At 40.7% G+C, this 20,796-nt stretch overlaps 1 protein-coding gene across 3 annotated transcripts; it reads left to right on the forward strand.

The window, feature by feature from the left end:
- The first annotated feature begins 817 nt into the window (after positions 1–817).
- On the forward strand, positions 818–19,541 carry rfx4 (regulatory factor X, 4). 3 transcript variants are annotated; one of them, XM_069701973.1, is made up of 18 exons: positions 818–1,588; positions 3,979–4,065; positions 4,306–4,366; positions 7,748–7,871; positions 9,254–9,315; positions 9,796–10,009; positions 10,544–10,621; positions 10,732–10,895; positions 11,738–11,838; positions 11,942–12,000; positions 12,111–12,255; positions 12,608–12,702; positions 13,234–13,351; positions 14,390–14,509; positions 15,358–15,525; positions 15,628–15,793; positions 15,915–16,053; positions 18,237–19,541. In XM_069701973.1, exons 1-18 carry the CDS (start codon positions 1,546–1,548, stop codon positions 18,507–18,509), a joined length of 2,217 nt encoding a protein of 738 aa, XP_069558074.1. In that variant the 5' UTR covers positions 818–1,545; the 3' UTR covers positions 18,510–19,541. The 3 variants fall into 3 exon arrangements, with proteins under 3 accessions (XP_069558074.1, XP_069558075.1, XP_069558076.1); XM_069701974.1 differs by having other exon boundaries at positions 15,667–15,793; XM_069701975.1 differs by lacking the exon at positions 818–1,588 and adding an exon at positions 1,609–1,682.
- The last annotated feature ends 1,255 nt before the right edge of the window (positions 19,542–20,796 follow it).

Genomic DNA, 20,796 nt, shown 5'->3' on the forward strand with positions numbered 1-20,796 from the left:
TGGTGACTGCACCTGTCCTATTTTATGAGGCTCTAATAGGCAGATAACAGTGGCAGGGTGGGAAAAAAGATGTCCACTCGGCGAGATACAGGCTTTTCTTATTAGACTGAAATTAATTATATCCTCCGTTGAGGCCACGACGTTCAGTGTACCATCTTTTAGACCTTTGGATATTCAGTCATTAATGCGTTATTGTACGTTTTTGTGAAATCTTGGAATGTATGTAAAATGATGTTCCTGTTTGTCTTACAGTTTCTTGACCTTTCACTCGTTCCAGCAGCTCTTTTCTCCCTGTGTATAAGTCTGAATGGATGCTCACCCCTGTTCCGACAAAGTGTGACCCGGTGCACAGTGCACCATGTGATGGAGCTGCCGCCCCGTCCCGCCCGTGCTCCCAGGTGGCTGCACGCTGTGTGCTGGTGAGTATCAGCAGTGGTGCCCACGCCTGCGCACTGGAAGAGAAAGTCCTCCTTTGCTATCCATGGTGTGGTGAGTAATTCAGCCATAATCCGCCTTTCTCCTCTCCCCTCTTCTTTCCCCTCTCCTCTCCCCCTCTCCTGTGGTTCCATTCATATTCTAATCACAGCTTTCCCTTCTCCAGCTCTCAGGCACTCCATCAGAGCCCTCCCAGCCTCGGGCTTTGCACTTTTACTTCCCCCCCTTTGTGACCGTTCCCTCTTCTCAGAGGCACACCAAAAATAAGGTTGCCACCGCAAAAGAGTGAGCGAAAAGAGGCGAGAACCGCATCGAAAAATTCCCACTTGCGCAATTTTAGCACGTTTGGATGCATGTCTGAGCACATCATGTGTCGCCTCTGTGGGGGAAAAAAAAAAAAAAAAGTGATCACAAAGATGGGTTTAATGGTGGAATGAGATGTGAAGCTCAAATGTGGCAACAAGTGTCTGTGGGATGGGAAGTTAGAGTTAAAAACAGAAGGAGAGGCAGGAGTGGTGGTTGTGCATGTATGTTTATTTGGAGCTCGGGGGTGTATAAAAACGTATTAAATGGCTTAATGGAAGACGGGGAGGCCACAGTGTTAGGACTGCGTAGATCTAAGCCTCTTTTTTTTTTCGTTGGGAGGGAGCTTTTCTTATTCAAAACAGCCCCACAAAAGACTTCCAGTGAGCCTTGCCACATCCCCATCTGACTTGGGGCCATTCATCAGCCTTCCAAGCCTATCAATGACATGTCCCCATCAGGGCTCCTATAAAATCAGCCCCTTTCCCATGAAACATCAGCAAACATTTTGACGGGTCTGGCTTTCCCCCCGCTGGATTTCTGGAGTCTCTACCCCCCCCCCACCCCCCACCCACCTCTCACCCACCCTCCCCCACCCACCCTTTCCACCCTTATTCCCACCTCCCCCCTCTCCCCTCTCCTCCGCCAACACCACCCCTCTCTGGGCGAACCTCAGATCCTCAACATCTCTTGTGACGGGCAGTGGTCACGGAAACACAGAGCGAGACAAGGGGAGAGCCGCTGAGGAGGGGGAAACGTGCACTAAGCCATTTTCTTGGAGGAGCTAGTGTCGTTGATGGGAAGAGGATGCATTGCGGGCTGCTGGAGGAGCCTGATATGGATTCCACAGGTCAGTCCTGTTAAACTCTGCTTGTCTGGATGTGTTGAGAAAATCAACACCCGGGCAGAAACATTGCATGAGCTTCCTCCGCCGCTGCACTTCTGTAAGTCCCAAACTTTCTCTGCAGTCACTCAGAGGGACTGTGTGGACGCTCATCTGTTGATTTTAACCATTTAAACTTCTGTTGGGTTTTTATCAAGGATTGTTTTGGGTCACTCGCATTTATGGAAAGTGCTGGTAGAGGACACACTGATTTAAGAAAAGCAGGAAACAGAACTTAAATCTTCCATACTGGCTCAAACAAGTGACTTTTGTATTTTATACTAATCAGTTAAACTGTTGCACTGATCGTTCGGTAAAATAAAGAAAGAAAAACAAGTGCACATCTTGGTGCACCTGCTCTCTTCAGCTTATTTCATGAGTAGAGCACTGAAAGACTAAGTCATGTATTCAACTTCAAAACTTATTTTTACTGAGAATTTTAAGAAGTGAAATGTTTTTGTAGCTTATCCAGTAAAAGTGAGTGTTTCTAGAAATATGAATGATTCATGTCAAATGTTGATTGTGTGATATAAATAAGACAAATTATGCAGCAATTTGTCTTAAAGCTGAGAAGTGGATTTATTTGTTAACATTTAATAGAAATGTTTGGTTACACAATTGTCATTTATCATATTTTGTAGTTTGGTGTAGTTTCGTCCCGAGTGTGTGTGTTCATAAATGAGTGAACGTCCGTTTCACTTGTTGATCAGATTTAATCCAATTATTTAGATCCTCAACTTATCTGTTCTTGTGGCAAATGAAGCTTGAGATCTGAGCCTCTGTGGAGAATTAGCTCCACTTCAGTGGATTCACTTTTTAATTTCCCGGGTTGTTTTTTTTTTTTTTTTTTTTTTAGATAGAAAGAAAGCAAATACTGTTTGTAAATGATGAGAAACGTCAGAAGACTGTCCGTGACTCTGGTGGTGCTTAATTCAAAGTTAAATGCAAATGCACAAGCTGTTTTTAACTGAGGGGAAAAAAAGGAACATTGTCAGTGATGTGAAATACTAATAATCGTTTATTAATGTTAAAAGGTAAAGATAATCAGACACAGAGTAGTGAAGACTCTTCGAGTAAACTTATAGTAATTATTATAATAATGTGTGTGAAACACAGACACAAAAAAGTTCCTCTTGTTGTGCTGGGCAAGTTTTACGTTTTTGTCTTGACGGGACTCCAACTGCAGTCTGACCTTTTCTGTCAGCACGTGCCGAACATCGAGGTGTAGATTCCTCATCGAATGTAAACTTCTAAAACTTTTCAGTGTCTGTGACCTCCATCGGATCCGTCTGTGGGCTGCATCAACAGGTCGTCCTGCCAGCAGTCTGTCCTAGCAACAGCTGCTGTGGTGAATGTTTTCAGTTCACAGTCCGGAAGAAAAAGATTTACACCATTTTGAGATTGTGTAATTTAAGTGGACAGTTTTTATGTTGCGAAAGAATTTAGAAGTTACTGATTGAGTCATCTTACGTCGAGTACTACATAAACATTTACATTTTAGGTTACATAATAGTTTTATCCACCAGATTTAATGGGACAAATTCTGCTTTTTATTTAAATTGATATATAAACGTTTGTGAAAGCAGAAGTTGCAGCTTATGATCATAGACCAGTTAAATTCAGAAAATACTTACAAAATACTAAAGGATGTTAAACATATACTATTTCCTTATAGTTATATTAATCATTACTTCTTGAAACACGAAAAATAATTTGAGAATGAAGAATGGATTTCCACTCTATCAGGCCGTTTCTACATGAAAGCCTGGGTGTTTTGCTGCTGCTCGCTCACAGAAAGCACACCAGTTGAGCTATTTCTAAGTAGAAATTAAAACAGGACAATGGCCTCTATTCCACCAGACTGCTTCGGTAATGTGCGCAGGCTCTTTTAAGCAAGTGTGTATGCTCGTAGTCTCCTGGGAACAATGCTGGATTCCTGCCGTCTTGGTGAAAACATCTCAAATAGAGCCATGGCTGCACCGCTTCCCATACAATCGATTGTAGTCAACTCGCCCTGTCACATTAGTGACATTTAAAGTGTCCTGTATAGGCAGTGATTTGCACTGTTTATGTAAATACAGCTTTGGCTCTTTTCTGCTGCAGTGTGATGTTAGATCGTTTTCAGAAAAGACGTTTTTAAAAAGCCATTTTCAGTTTCTGTGAAAATTAAGACAAAATACAGAACAAAAAAGTAAACTGATGTTTTTGCCAAATGACAATTAAAAGAGTCACTGTTGAATTTTTTAATAATACTTTGTGAAGGCCCATAATTTCATTAACACTTAAAAAGAAACAAAATAGTTGTTTTTTTTAGTTGTACTATGAGGTGATCTGTGGTCCTTCATGTCTTTTCATAGAGAGCTGGATTGAAAGATGCCTCAATGAAAGTGAGAGCAAGCGATACTCCAGTCACACGTCTCTGGGGAACATGTCCAACGATGAACGTAAGCAGGACCAACACTGTCACGCTCAAACTACTGACTTCTCTGAGGAATCTTGTAAACTGTGGCTGTGCTGTATTCTTCCTATTAAATCTTATAGTTTAGTACAGAAAATGCTTTTTAACTATTTTTCCACAGAACAAGTAAGATAGTTTTTTAAAAGTCTAAGTTTGTGTTTGTCCCAAACTTGTATCATTTTACCCAAATAACTTAATTCAGCCCTACGTGTGTTGTATATTGCAGATGAAGAAAAAGAAAATAACAGGGCTTCTAAACCACATTCGACACCGGCTACTCTGGAGTGGTAAGTTTTTACGAATATTCATATTTTTTTTTCCTGGACAAATACATGAGAGAACAGTGGGAACATGTAAAAAAAAAAAATGCAACTACTTATTTAATATATTACATTTTATGTAATAAAAATAATGATGAAAATAATGTAACCAGTCCTCTAAAACAGCCAAAGTTATACAATAATAAAATCTACCTGATGCTTCCGTCATCACGTGGAAGAAAAAACATAAATGATGGATATCTTGTCAAGAATGAGTCGATTTTATTTTGAAAGGGTTAAGATGAAACACATATCACAGCATGTTTAGTCTATTGTCTTAATCCTGCTCAGCAGTGATGACTTGGTGGTAAATCATAAAGGATTTCCTTCATCTTGTCAGATATAAAATTTGCACTAAATAAAAAGTTTTAAATGACAAACATATGACACTTTGATCACAGGTTTCTCTGCACACTGGTTTCTTTTCTGGAATTATTATTGTTTGACGTGTGTACATCTTGAACACATTTTGTACTTTTAACAAATTTTTTTTATTCATTTTTTTTTCAAACCTTAATCTTGCATCTGATCATAAAAATCTGATCTGATTCGATTTCATGACCTGGGGAGGAAATTAGTTTTAAACTCAGTTGAATGGTGATATTAACACGTACAGACCTAAAAAGAAGAGCAGCTTCAGCATGCAGCACATCCTTCATATCCTCCGCATGCATAAAGTATGAACTCAATACCTCTAGTTTATGTGCCTTCCTGGTGCATAGCTCTACGACCTGTGACTTATTAACTCTGTTTAAACCTGCAATCCTGTCAGTTGTTGAGTCAGTGTATTTGCAATTATGTGTCTTTTAAATAGAAGCTCCATAGACATAAATATGATTGTAAATACCTCCTGTAATAAACCTTTTACTTTTCATGTTCAGCATTTTTTCTCAATAAAGAAGGTGATAACTTAATCTAATAAGAATGCAAATTGACTACACAGTTCACTTAAATTTGATTAGATGCTGCAGTAAAAGTAAGTAAAATCTAGATTTTTACAAACTTAATGATGAATTTTTTATTGATTAATTTACATTATTAAATTCAGAAAGAATACATTTAGTCTCTGTGCTATTTGACCACAATTTGCATGTGATTGACATGATGAGTTTTATATTTTCCACCAGACAACACACAATATTATTAAATGAACCTGTTTAATATTCAGTTGTAAGTCCGGCCATAGAGATCATCTTCCACAGTTCACTGACACCAATCCAGGCTCAGAAAACTACCGGACCAGACTCATACGTACAGTAGCCATACATAGTACTGCATATTCGATGAGAATAAAGGACATTATAAGATGCACAGGAAGATAAGGACTCAGAAGATCAAAATATTTTTACATAAAATACAAAGTAATGAAGGTGTGGGTATGAGCTAAATTATCCAGATAACAATGATAAAGTAGGCCTACTGTTAATAAAACAAAGTGTAAGTCGCAGTGCAGTTTTGGCGGTGGGATGATGTTGTATGTTGACACTGTGCAGGTCCAAACTCTAATTGTACCTCTCTGTAATCGATCTATTACTCCTTGAAACATCAGTTTTCTGTTCTGACCTTTAGAGAAATTATCTTGTCTGAAATCTACATGATGCTTTCTTCTGTGGATTTTTTACAGGATAATTACATTTATTAAAACTAACCAGAAGGCATTGCTCCTTCTCCTCCAATAAAAACAGCTGATATCTTAGTGAAAACTGTAGTAAATACACTAATCTTTAAATTGTGCTGCAACATTACTGTCATCAATAACTATAAGCCTGGTAGCATTGTTGGTTTACAGAAAACCTCTTTCTCGTGAGGTTCTCTGCCCTTTGGATTTTTTTTGTCGCACAAACGGAAGATGCGCACTTCAGGTGTCTTCACTGATTTACAAGAAATTATCCAGCCTTCTTTAATACCATAAATTATAAAGAAATCTGTTGTAATATCAAAGTATGTTGCAAAACTAGAAGGCACAGGTAATGTTGCTGGTGTACCTCAAGGCTCAGTTTTGGGTCCTTTCTTTGTTAGTATGTTGCACTTTTGTTGCTACTTGTAACAATATGTGATGACTGATATGTGTTGTGGTTTCTATTTGTTAAAACTGTGAAACACGTTCAGATGTTTAGTTTAGAAAAGTTGTAAAGCTGCGTTGAGGCATGGAGTGATTTCTTTCTTGAACCACTAGGGGGCAGATATACTACAAAACAAACTCAAAACAACACATCTCTGAAAGGCTAATATTTTATTAAACGTTATACCAAACAGACAGAAAACACATGAAACGTCCCATTTAAAAACTCTGTAAGCTGCAGACAGCTGTCGAGATGTTTTACCTCTCATTACAGTGAGTAATTTAATTCAATGTTAATAAAATATTTAAGCGTTCACAAGTGTAAATATCCAATGGAAATACATTTTACAAGTATGATTTGCATCAGAAACCATTTACTGAGGTGGTAAATCAGTGCAATGATTTTTTTTTTTTTTTCCACACATAAATTACTTTTATCAGGTCAACACAGTCAAGACAGGACGCCACTAAAACCGCTGCGACTCTTAACTGAATTCTGCAGCAATTTAAAACAGATTGATAAATCTGAAAAAATACAAAAATAACATTCAAAGTTTAGTCAAATATGACCTCAAGTGTAGAGTTTGGTGGAACATTTTGCTCTGAATCACTGAATTTGTCAGAATGTTTTCACTACAGCTGTTAACGAGATGAGCTGTTGCTTAGAGTCATCATGAAAATTTGGTTTTGGACACATCTATTACACAACTCCTGGGGGAGTAATTGTTGTTGACTGTGTTATTGTGGTTTCTGTGTTGTCATACTTAATCCATGTAATGTACAGTATATCTGCTGTTAGCTGCATGTCACGAATGAGACAGTTTGCTGTTTGGTACGAAGTGTGCTAAATGTCCGTGGAGGTGCTTCACACTTCATGAGACACATTGATTTGTTGTGTGTGCTGCTTCAATGTGCCTGTATGACTGTGCTTTTATTCAGTTTTCTGTTCTGATGTTGTTCTTCGTTTGCTGCTGTGTGTCACATGAGTTCCTGAACAATTAACGTGATTAAGAACTACAATAGTCCTGATGGCCAAATCTGATGCATTGTTTTTCCCTCTTAACAGAATGAGTTCTGTTACATCATATCATTTCATATGATGAGATTATTTCAGTTTTCTTACATATATACACAATAAATTACAGCATATTTTTTACCAGACCTGCCATTATTGTAAGAGGCACTGTTTGAAGCTATGATTCATGTCGTCTCACTCCTATTATTAACACACAAACTTCCATGTGTGATCTGTTGTGAGCACTGACAGTTCCCATTGTCATACCCAGGCTAGAAGAAAACTATGAGATAGCCGAAGGTGTGTGTATCCCCCGAAGTGCCCTCTACATGCATTACCTAGACTTCAGCGAGAAGCAGGACACGCAGCCTGTGAACGCAGCCAGCTTCGGAAAGGTGAGAGTCAAATTTAAGTGGAGATGAAGGTTAAACAGTCTGGAAACGTATCATTCCCTCCTGCAACCATTGTAACTCAAATTGATCTGTTGTTATAGCAGTTTCTACAAAATGTTTATTTCATTATAGTGTAGTAGGTGAGTGATTGTGACATCCTGAAATTAATATGTAGATTTTTCTCAGCTTTCAGGGTTTTAATATTCGTTTTATCAGCAGATACAAAAAAAACCAGTCAGTTGTTGAAACCGAAATGAAAGCAGTAATCTCATCCACTAGATCAGCCATTAGCATTAGTCCGACCATTTCATGCCTAGCTTGGATTTGTGCTGCAGCTCTGGCCACTGTGTTGAAGTTATATCAACTGCAGCTCAGTGTGAAACAAATCTCTGCGGCCGTTCACTGAACACATAATCTAGAGCCAAAGGAGATGTGCTTTCGTCTGTTCCCACAACCCCAAGACGTTCCTCAGCCTTCCTACCCCCAGCCATCCCCTGTACCCTGGACTCCGGCCCCAACCCCCAACCCCGGTCCACCCCCGCCCCTCCACAGCTCCTGTCGGAAGATATTGAAAAAGAGAAGGGGCCTGGATTAATGTGTAATTAAAGGAAATTTGGAAGGGTGAGATGTTGCGGAATGTTAGATCAGTGGCTGGAGCAGTGTGGGGTGTCCTTTAGGAAGGCTTCATTGATTCAGGACAAAAAAACGAGAGAGGGCCCGGACTGCCTCCCTGTCTGCTCATTTATCAAGCGGGGCCTGACAGAAACTTCACAGCTTGGCCTCTTTTTTCATCCCACACAATAGAGAGCTACACTGTTTGCTAAAGTTTCTGCACCAGGAGCTGGACCAAGGAGCCAATCTCTTTGGACAAAAAGAGAGGAAAGGAAGAAGGAGGGAGAAAGAGGGAAGGAGTGAGGATGGGTGGGAGGATAGATGAGGGGAGACTGTTGATATGGGGGAAAAAAAAATACCCCTCGATGTCATAAATGGATGGCTCTCAAAGCTTTTTTTTTTTTTTTTTTTTTTTTACACGACCTCCCTGTGGATACAACTGAGACACCCTTTATTGTTTAATAAAGTTTGTCTCTCTTTCTCACAAAGAACTGAAGTTACTGTACGAGTGCAGTAGTTTTTGTTTACTCGCGTATTTTACGATAAGTAAATCCCAACTTTTCCCTGATGTAGTGTTTTCTCCCACTCAGTGAAAAGTGCACACAAGCTAACATTTTACAAAGATCTTATTTCAATTCTTGTGCCACTTGGTTATTTTACTCTTTTCTAAATTACTGTGAAATGCTGATATGACATACACAAAATATAGAAATATGAAAAAAATGAACTTGTCTTTCAAAACACTGACAGCGTTTCTGTCCTACGATAAACAGATCATAAGGCAACAGTTCCCGGCATTAACCACCAGAAGACTGGGAACAAGAGGGCAGTCAAAGTAAGTTGTTTTGGTTTATCTTTTTTTTTTATTATTATTAATGACTACAATATAACACTTATTTAACACCTATGCAAATATTCTCCAAAAATATAAAGTCATGTATTAAAACGAAAAATACAAAAATATTCTAAATAAAACTACTGTGCTGTACCAACAGCACAACACAAACAGCATGACACAAGAGAAAACATTTAAATCCACTCATGATCCATCCTGATTGTTTACATCTTCCTAACTTAATGTAACATAAGCATGTTTGATTTTAGTGAAGATCTAAAGTTGTATCAAACAGGTACATTTTGACAAGATTATAAAACAAAATCAGAGTGAAGCATGTAGTTATATTAACCATTTTTACGTTAATTATAAAAAAATATATATTTTTAAAGATCAGTGGGCATGAATGTTTTTTCTTTTCTATAGACTTCAGAGATCCTACTTGTACTTCTTTTCATCTGTTCCCTGACTGCTCCTCAGGTACCACTACTATGGCATCGCGGTGAAGGAGACCTCCCAGTATTATGACGTGATGTACTCCAAAAAGGGAGCGGCGTGGGTGAACGAGACGGGGAAGAAAGAGGTCACGAAGCAGACAGTGGCGTATTCACCGCGCTCCAAACTGGGGACGCTCCTGCCAGAGTTTCCAAATGTCAAAGACCTAAATTTGCCTGCCAGCCTGCCAGAAGAGAGGGTAAATAGGAGTTTTAAAAGTCCATCCTCACAGTGCCGCCCCCCCACCCCCACCCCCTCACACACACACACACACACACCCATCCTCCACACACCAATACCCCTCCCTCCCTCACCTCCTCCTGCCATCTCGCCATCTCTGCGCCCCCTCTGGCTCTTTTATCTGCCCCGGGACCTTCACTGCGTTTGCGTTTAGAGAAGGACCTTGAGGATTTATATGCTGGCTCCTCACTAACTCTTAATCTTTTGGGGGAGATAATAAGATCTAGCAGTGGACAAAGGACAGGCACTAGCTGTCCGGCTCTTAAAGGGGGCCATGATTTTAAATGGTTTGTGTTTTGCTGATCTCTAAAGCTCGTTTTATATTACTCTGCTCCAGCCCAGACCTGTAACATGTATTTATTGTCTCTAGATTCTAGTTCAAGATTTATTTTCTTGTTTTTGCAACAAGTTTTTTTGTTAGTTTCTGTAAAAGAGAAAAAATAGCTGTTCAGTTTGTAATGCAATTAGATGAATACTCTGTTGTTACCTACAGGTGTCAACCTTCATCATGATGTACAGAACGCACTGTCAGAGGATACTGGACACTGTTATTAGAGCCAACTTTGACGAGGCAAGATTTCCTGTTTTAAACTATTCGTCAGTTCAAATTCTGCTTCAACAGAATCAGTTTGTGTTGTTTGTAACTAAACTTGAACATCACGCTGTGTGTGGTGTCTGCAGGTCCAAAGCTTCCTGCTGCACTTCTGGCAGGGCATGCCGCCCCACATGCTCCCTGTCCTCGGCTCCACCACAGTGGTGAACATAGTTGGTGTTTGTGACTCCATCCTCTACAAGGCCATCTCTGGGGTGCTGATGCCCACCGTCCTGCAAGCACTGCCTGACAGGTGAGCGCATCTCATAACCTTCGGTCTTAATATGGAGGATTGTACCAGTCTGCTGTTACTAAAACTGAATATCGAAATAGTTTAGCTTTATGGAGGGCAATTTTTTTGTGTAAAGCTGTGTGTGAAATAAAGCTGTTACATTAACATAATTTTTTATTTCTTATTTATAATGCTTATGCACAGCTGACACAACTATAATAAACAGCTATATTCAGCTATATTCTACTTTATACTATACTATATTGCTACGTAAACGACACCCAGCATTGATTGGCTTTTTGGAAAAGTGACCAACACTAGTATATTTTACAGAAATACCAGTGCACCTCCTCTTTCCCAAAAAACTAAATTGTTTGCAGCAATATTTTGTATCAACTTTACACTGATGGGAAATGGTCTACAGTAAAGTTTGGAGTGTACAAAACCTGAACAACATGAGAGGGAATAGTGAGCGTTTTAAGCCCAACTTAAAAATACAGCTTATTGATAAATTTTAATTCGAGGCTGAACCGGCTGTTTAAACTCCACAAATCTCATGGTTTCAGCCTTCCGTATGTTTTTCTGCTTTCTCCATCATAAATGGTACTAAACTGAACAACTTTGTTGAGGGTCAAAGTTCATTCTTGAGTTCAGTTTCTAGAGTTTGACAAAGAAAATCTTTATTCAAGATGCAATTGCTTTCTTTTTCTGCATTTATAGATCCAACTCTTGATTGGCTATTTAAGAGAACAGTCGTCAGATGAATCTTTCATGAAAAGAATAATTAATTGCAGCCCTTACTAACTGAATTCCTGTGATGTTGAAGTTATTAATTGTGTTTCTGTTATTCCTCATTTTAACAGTTTGACTCAGGTTATTCGAAAATTTGCCAAACAGCTTGATGAGTGGCTTAAAATAGCACTTCACGACCTTCCTGAAAACCTGAGGAGCATCAAATTTGAATGTACGTACAAAATACATCATCGTGATGGTTTAAGAAAGTATGGATGCTACATTTTTATACAAAAACAATCGTAACCATATTTTTGTCTCCTTTTTATTTGCAGTATCGAGGAGATTTTCTCAGATTCTGAAGCGGCAAACATCATTAAACCATCTATGTCAGGTGCCTATTGTGGTCTGAATGTTTTTAATAAAATCCATATGAAAAAACAAAGCTGATAAGGGATATGGGAATACTTGGGTGCATCATATTGTTGATTTATCTGTCCACAGGCATCGCGGACTGTGATAAACAGTGCCGACATCACCTTTCAAATGCTGGAGGACTGGAGGAACGTGGACTTGAACAGCATCACCAAGCAGACACTTTACACCATGGAGGACTCCCAGGAGGAGCACAGGCAGCTTATTATCCACTGTAAGTGCACACAGTTAAAATGATTCCAGCACACCCATGACGACAGGGACAATTACACTTTACTTCTCCATAAACAACACACTGAGAGACAATCATTCCCACGACCAGCAGAGTCAAAGCATTAATGATGGAGACCAAAAGGTTAAACAAGTTCACTCTCCTCTGAAATACCCTGTGGAGCATCTCCAATTCAGAGTGGCCTCCCTGCCCGGAGTCAGTCCTGACAGGATCAGAGGTCACAGATACGTAGAAGCTCCTGCGTGAAGATGCTGTTTGCCTCCAGTTTGTTTGTTTTTTTCTGTTAAAGTGATGTAAAACTCCACGTGACCTGATTTTGTCCATCCTGTCTCAGTGTATCAGGAGTTTGACCGACTGTTGGAGGAGCAGTCTCCGATCGAGGCTTACATCGAGTGGCTGGACTCGATGGTGGACCGCTGTGTCGTCAAGGTCAGACAGCTCATTTTATTACTCCTCCAGGAAAACAGCTATTTAAACTTCCTCTGACTCAGCACATTTTTCCATCTCTGAATACAGTTCCGGCTGCTCAAGGGATCAAAGCTGATTTTTGATGCTGAGAAGTGATTGTAACTAAACGTTTGAAGTGTGTACAGAGGAGAACTCTGAATGTCTTTCCCCTGCAAAAACACCTGCGGCTCAAAGCCACTCGTCCCTGCATGTCTTTCTTCGACAGAGGCACTTACGTTGCAATCCTCCCAGTTAATGATGTCTTCAAGCTTCCCATTTGCGTCCATTATGTGCCAGATATGGGCTTGTAAAATGTGGTCGCCCCAGCAACGTCATGGACCGCCCAGACAATAGTTCAATAGGAAGGCGTGTCCCTGGGGGCAAATTAAATAGTTGACTTGTTGACATGTTTTTCGTTCCTGAGGGTTAAAGCCCCAATACGGACCCAGGGGTTAATTCTACTCTGCCGTCCCCACCCTTCCCCCTCTTTTCTCATGGAAATGTTCTCTCTAGGTGGCGGGGAAGAGGCCCGGTTGCCTGAAGAAGGTGGCCCAACAGTTCCTGCTGATGTGGTCATGTTTTGGTACCAGAGTCATCCGGGATATGACCCTCCACAGCGCTCCCAGCTTTGGTGAGCTGCGAATGCTTTGTCATCATTCCTTCATGCAACAGACAGGAAATACACAACACTGACAGTGTTGTTTGTGTATTCAGAATAGGAACTGATGTTCGTTATTAAGTTATGCACACACGGCTTTTACCAATAAAGGTTCCCTTTATTGAATTATATGTAGCTGAATAATGTAACACTGTAACAAATAAGAATCATACAATATAAAGGTTTCATTAGCTCATGGGTGGTGGTGATAAATGGCCCAATTCAAAATCCGTCTTGTGATCACGTCTTACGTTTGGAGGTTCCTGTCCTGAATCACCACTGATGGCCACATTGATGTAAACGTATGAACTCAGGTTCAGTGCTACCAAACTTTTCAGGACCCCTCCACTGAACGAGTCTAAAATAAGGAGAGAGGAGGAACAAGTAAAATGGCTGCTGCTTTAACAGCTTGCTGTGCACGACCGAGGTTTGCAGCAAGTGAAGAGCAGTAAAAATTTAAGAAAAGAAAATGGCTTCTCTTTCCTCTACTCGTGTCCTTTGGCCCTGTCTGTGAATATCAAAGACACAGCTGGTTGCAGTGTTTTGAAAAAGCAGGTCTCTGTGCACAAACAGCTAATTAACAAAAGCCCGCCCCTCCCCTCCCTCCCGATGCGTTTGCCTGTCTTTTCCATTTTATGACCGGTCAGTGTTACAACCCGCTCCCCTGAATAGTCACAAGTGTTTATTATGCACACGGCGGCAGCGGCGACCGGCCACAATGCCACAATTGTGACACTGCCTCACATGCCAAGGTCTCATCTTTCGTGCGACCCCGAGGTCATCTGACATATTTCTGAATCGGAAACAAGCACACTCGCTTCTTTTTAATAACAGCTTCTTTCCTGTCAGTCTGCAGGATGTGATGTCATCACTTCAGTCTCAATGGTCATCATCTTTTATTTCCTGGACAGGAATTAGTTTTTGTCGTTTTGTTTCTTCGACTTGCTGGGTTCATGTCACTTTTTAACACACTCCTGGTTGTCGGTGCAAATAACACTTGTTTGTCCACAGGGTCCTTCCACCTGATCCACCTCATGTTTGATGACTATGTGCTTTACCTGCTGGAGTCCCTGCACTGCCAGGAGAGGGCCAACGACCTCATGAGGGCCATGAAAGGCGAGGGCAGCACAGGTGAGACCGACAGGGCAGCTGCGGGCAGGTAGTACAGACATACTGTTTTCTCAAGGAATGACCTGATAGGATGATGGCATCACTGGAAAGTTACAACATTGATGCGTTTTATACTTAAAAAGTTGAAGTCATTTTTTTGCTCCCAGCTCATCAGTTGTGACAAAACTGAAGGCGTCATTGTTAGGAAATGATGACGTACATTTTTCACTATTTCCTAACATTGTTTTAAACAAATGGGAGTCATTTCATTGGAAACATAATCAGCGGATCAATCAGTAATGTAAATTTTGTTCAAATACAATATAAATTATAAAAACCTTTTTACTCTGCTGCTGTACATTTCTTAGTGTTGAGGTCTGTAACATTTTGGGACTTAAATGCAGCAGTTACTAAACAAAAAAGATTTTTTTTAAAAAGCTGCTCTTTTTGTGTTAAGTGCTGAAATGACAAAATTCTACTCTTCCAGTAGACGCATAGTAAAGTGAAATTGCAGAGAGGAATTTTAAATATTATTTTTTTAAGTGACCTCTTTGTTATAAATGGTTTATTTTCTGAAATCTACAAACTATAATGAAATTGATACATTTCTGTGAATTTGCGACAAACCTGCAGTGATGAACAGGATTAATTGGAAATCTGTGTTGCGTTGGAACATTTAAAAAAAAAAAAAGGAGACCTACTTTTTCATCAAATGTGTCTTCTTAATTTATACACATTCAGATTTTTGAAGTTTCACTTGTACACATTCAGATACAACACTAAAAGAGTTTGTTCTTAAAGTAACTGCAGATTTGTTTTGGCTCTTGAACACCAAAGTCTCTCTTTTGTTTTGTTTTTTTCCCCTTCAGCGGAGAGAGAGGAGGAATTTACGCTGACGGAAACCACTCCCACTCCCACCTCCCCGTCTCCAGGATCCTACTCTCCTGCTCGCTCGGTCCACTCTGTGGGCGTCTCCTCGGCCAGCTCTCCCACTGCAGCCGTGTCCCCGGAGTTCAACGGAGTCACCTCCACCACAGGTGAGTCAGGACTCGCACACAAGCAGAGTTTACCAGGTTTCACTGCACATAGTTCCTCTGCGCCAAAACACTTGTCTCTGTGTTCGTATATGTGTCTACCAGGCGCTGTTCAGTCATATACCTGGTCCCTTACCTACACAGTGACAACAGCAGGCGGCTCCGCTCCAGAGGCCGGACAGCAGCTGTCCTGCATGAGGAGCAGCGCTCCAGTCCCTCCTCCGTCCTCCGCCCACAGGCTGCCAGTGTACACCCACAGGGAAGAGCATGGGTAATTATCACTGAAGTTTTAAAATCCTTTTTCTACCTTTTTTTTTTTTTTTATTTTTTTTAAACCATTTAGATTTGATCACCTTTACTGAATGAATTTTGACCTCTAAACTCTGCTGCAGGTACACTGGTAGCTACAACTATGGCAGTTACTCCAACCAGCACCCCCACTCCATCCAGAGCCAGTACCCAAGTCTGGCCCATGAGCCGGCGATCCCAGCCCCCCTCCACTACTCTGCCTACCACCGCTCATCTGCACAGGTCAGTCTCAGTCACTCAGACATGGGGTTCAGTCGCATTTCAAATGAATAGAAATCCGGTCATAAATGTGCTCAATACATTTGAGTCCCAAATATAAATCTGATTAATCCGATTTTTAACATGATTTAAGTAACAAATGCCACGATGAATAATGACCTAAAACGTTGTTTATGTGGATATCACACATAAACAAATTCAGACTCTAAAATGAAGGAATATCTTTGGATTTATCAAACGGACAGGTAAAACTAATTTAAACTGTGGCAGAAGGGGTAAATAGGAATAAGTGCTGATATCTTAACTTAAGGAAGAGTGGCAATATCATAGCATAAAAATACTCCAAATGTTATTAAATTAATATGAAGTAACAATCCTCCAAATGTGCTCAACGTCTCACACAAAATTATAATCTGCAACATTAAAAGTAAAAGTTGTCATCATGAAAAATGTCTACTGTCAGAATGACTTGTTATAAAGTACTGTTAAATTGTTAGATTTTAGTGATTTGACACAATAACGTGAGTTTAATGTTGTAGCTGATTAACATGAATCAAATTTGAACTACTTTACTTCTTTTTTTTTTATCTTTAAACAATTCAAGTTTTATAAGATCAGGTTTATTATATAAATTCTTAGTCTGCATAGTATCAGGTAAAAATATGTGTGAAATAAATGTAAAGAACAAAAAGTACAAACACATACACATAGATGTATGTGAAATCTAAAGTAGAATAAAATGGAGTACAATACTGCATGTACTAAATATCTAGATGTTAATGTACATGGTTGAAGCCCTCCTGGGTACATTTTACACAACAGCATCTGAAGCACAAATGAATCAGAGTAACATCAAGCATATGACCTGTCCCCTCAGGAGAGCAAATAGAGGACTGAAGATTTAAATGTGAGGAAAAAGGTTATTAGGATGAGATGGAGTCGCTGATGTTGCAGCTCATGTAGCGAGGGGTGTGAGTTTACTCTTTTGGTGGTAATTTCCTGTCAAGGGTCCTCCAGGCTCCGCTGCCTTTATAGTGGGAGGAGATCAGCTGGGCCTCAGCGCTCGCAGTGCCTGAATCACCCTCTCCACACAGCGGAAGCAGACAGTGAAAGGTGGCCCGGCCGGGGCCAAGAGGGGCCCTGCTCTGTTACTCCTCTTTCCAGCTCTCAATAGTCTCTTCATCTGTTCGGGCCAGTGGACGCTGAGCAGGGCAAGGGGGCGTTTATTAAAATATTGTTATTCAATGGTCTCTTTTCTGCCTGTGAACAAGAGGCAGCTGAGCCGTCTGTTCTGCACTGACTGTCTTTTTCCATGCCGCGATCCCTCATAATGGAATCGACTGTCGTGTTTATATTTAGAGAGAAAAGGGAAAAGCGTCTTACTTCCACTTTTTTTTTTTTTTTTTTTCAGACCCGTCTGAGCTTAAATCAGGCACAATGCCTGCGCTTTGTCCCTGTTAGAGGTTCGAGATGGAGCTGAATCGAACAGAAAACTTTGTCGGATCCCCATCTGTCCGAAATATTTTAGTCAACAGGCAGATTCAGTCAGTGCTGTTTCTGGTCTGTCACCATGGGCAACAGAAATGACACACTTTCTATGAAAAAAAAAAACCTAATTTTCTTAAGTGGCTTCATTTTCTATTTTGACCACTTTTGTGATGTGAAGCAATTTCCTCTCTCAGAAAATTACCACCAGCAGGGTCAGTTCTCACCCAATGCTACATGCTTAATACATGATATGAGCAGGGCCAGGCTACCGCTGAGGACACTGAGGTCATCCATCCATCCATCCATCCATCCATTATCTCTACCCGCTTTATCCTGAACAGGGTCTCAGGGGGGCTGGAGCCTATCCCAGCTCAGCCAGTCCATCACAGGGCCAACACATATAGACCGACGGAAACAAAGACCAGTCACACTCTCATTCACACCTAATTTGTACAATCACCAATTAACCTGAGATGCATGTTTCTGGATGGTGGGAGGAAGCCGGAGTGCCCGGAGAGAAACCACGCAGGCACAGGGAGAACATGCAAACTCCACACACAAAGGCCCCGGCCCGGATTCGAACCCAGAACCTTTTCGCTGTGAGGCGACGATGAAGTGAAAACATCCGTTTGTTTCAGCCCTGATCTGTTCACTTCTCTCAGTAGATGACTCCTTCCTCCTCCTTTTCTCCTCCGCAGTACCAACTCAACGGCCAGATGTCTCGGATGGAGCCTTGCCTGATGGGCAGCACTCCTCGGTTGCACCCCACACCTGTCGCCCCCCGGTGGCCAGATGTGTCACCTGCCAACAGCTGTTACACCAGCCCACCTATGCATTCATCCCGCTATGCCACCTCCGGGGACATGTACTCCCCCCTGGGCCCACGCAGGAACTCGGAGTACGAGCACTCGCAGCATTTTCCCGGCTTTGCCTACATCAACGGAGAGGCCACCACTGGCTGGGCCAAATAACCTTTAAAGGTCAATCTGGACGTCCGTGTAGAAGCTCCAGGTCTGCTAAACCAGGGGGATGCAAAGTCTCTGAACACTTCCAATCAAGTGCATCAAGAAAGGGAGGGGCAGAGAGTAAACGGTACAATGACAATAAAAAAAAAAAGGACGTACTGACAATTTGAACAGACTCAATCACTCTGATGATTGTGGTGTAACTTGTTAAAGTTTCTTCAATGGTTGTTGGAAGAAAAATATGAAATCGTATAGATTGTCAAAACCTGCAGCAAAATCATGTTGAGAGTGCAATGCTGCTGCCAAGCTGTGCCTTTGTTTTAAGGAATGTACACCTCTGCCAGAGTTTCCCTCGTCGGTGTCACAAGTCAGCACGCAGATCGTCACAGTAACAGTCGGCTGGTGATGCTGGAAGCTGTTACTGACACAGTGACAGTGGCACAGTCTCAGTGACGCCGTCGCCGCTCAGCGCTGTGCAGCATCCTGTAGAGAGCTCTTTGCAGCAGATTGTTTGCTGCCTGCGGGATAATGATAGTGATGACGACGATGATGATGATGATGAAGAATTGTACTGCCTTAACCTTCTCCTGGGACACCAGTTACATGCAGTGGCACAAAGCCAAAACATCGCAGGTGACAGATGTAACTCATGAAAGACCTCTATCGGTGTGTTCAGGTGTCTCCATCATGGGTAGTTTTTTTTAATGATTGAACGCTGCGACTCAAAAACAAGTGTATTCTGTCGCAAGCTGTTTCTCTGTGACTATATATATATATATATACATATATATATAGTATGTATTTTCTGTAACTTTGTAACATGGTGTATTCTTTATTTTCTATGTTGCAATTGGTACTTTGTTCTCTGTTTTGTATGGTTAGTAAAGGACACATTAACCTAGGGTTGTGTGTTTTATAATGCACTCAAAGCTACTGAGGACCTATTACCCTATGGGTATTTATAAAAAGGGAAAATATCAAAGTGTACAGTAACATGAAGTCTAGTCACTTTTCTGTAAATAAAAGCACTGGAAACCATCCGTGGTGACTGTTAAACTATCACAGTTCAAACTGATGTGTGTTGTGTGTGTGTGTGTGCAAGGGATTGGGGGGGGGGGGTATGTTGCCACATAAATAATTTCACAATTTCAATCAGTGAGTCGTTCTTGTCAAATGTCTACATCTCTCTTTGATCTGTCTGGAGAAATCCACACATTCATGAACTAAATGACAACAAAATGATAAATAGATTCTGATATTTGATAAATAATCGTAATCTGAGTAAAGTCCAAAGTTACAGTCCGGCTCGTTCTCTACTTTTGATTGAATTATTTAAAAGTAGATTTCTTGAATGTCCCACATTTGGTGACTTTATAAAAAAAAAAAACGACATTTTTTGAAAATCCCTCTTTTCAATTTGAGTATCCCTCAGATCTGTAATTCACACCGCCGTTAAAGAAGCAGAACCATTTTCTGAAATCATCTGAGCTGATGTTTCTTCTCCCTCCGTGAACCAGAGTGACAACACGATGGGGGGTGTTTGGTGAGGAGCAGAAAGAATTACATTTCTATGGTGATAATGTCCTGCTGTGCTGGGGTCACTGCACCTCAGTCCCCGTAACCTCTGACCTCTGACCCTGGCAGTGGTTTGGATTTATTAGGGATGTAGATCCTCTGTGGTACATTTCTGAAATCCTGCAAGATTCACAGACCAGACTTCGAAGCAGAAAACTTGTTCAGAGCAAAATAAAACGTCCTCCCGTCAATGTGATTTAATCACCTGACCTGAGTGTCAGTATCAATATCCGCTGAAGATTTCAGGAGAAGATCGGTGGTCCGGTCAGCTGTGAGAAACGTAGTGCCACAGCAGAAGGTTTGATCTTTGATTTTATTCTACAGGCAATAATTTCTTTGTATGAAACTAAAATAAATTTAAAAAATCTAGAGATATATCTGAAAATATTAAATTACAATTAACAGAAAAACATAATAGGGTTATTACCCATTTCACACTGGGTTGATATTTCTAAACTGCCAGTCTTGATCAATGTTGATGTAAAGCAGGCATCTGTGGACAAATACCAACATGTTCAATGTTTAAATTCATATGAAGGAGTTCAGTTTCCATAATAAAGGGTGCTGAAGGGAGAGTTTGACCTGTTGAAGGACGATAACATGTACAGAAAGAGAAAACATGCAAACTCCTCATAAAACAACAGACGTGTAAACTCTGGAGTGTGTTTTTGAATAATAAGCACATATTTAAATGTAAAACGTTTTAATCACAGAGGGT

Source organism: Brachyistius frenatus, unplaced genomic scaffold (genome assembly GCF_029030835.1).
Source record: "Brachyistius frenatus isolate BFR_SWC_R1_liver_20210118 unplaced genomic scaffold, ASM2903083v1 Contig_39, whole genome shotgun sequence".
In the NCBI taxonomy this organism is placed as follows: domain Eukaryota; kingdom Metazoa; phylum Chordata; class Actinopteri; family Embiotocidae; genus Brachyistius; species Brachyistius frenatus.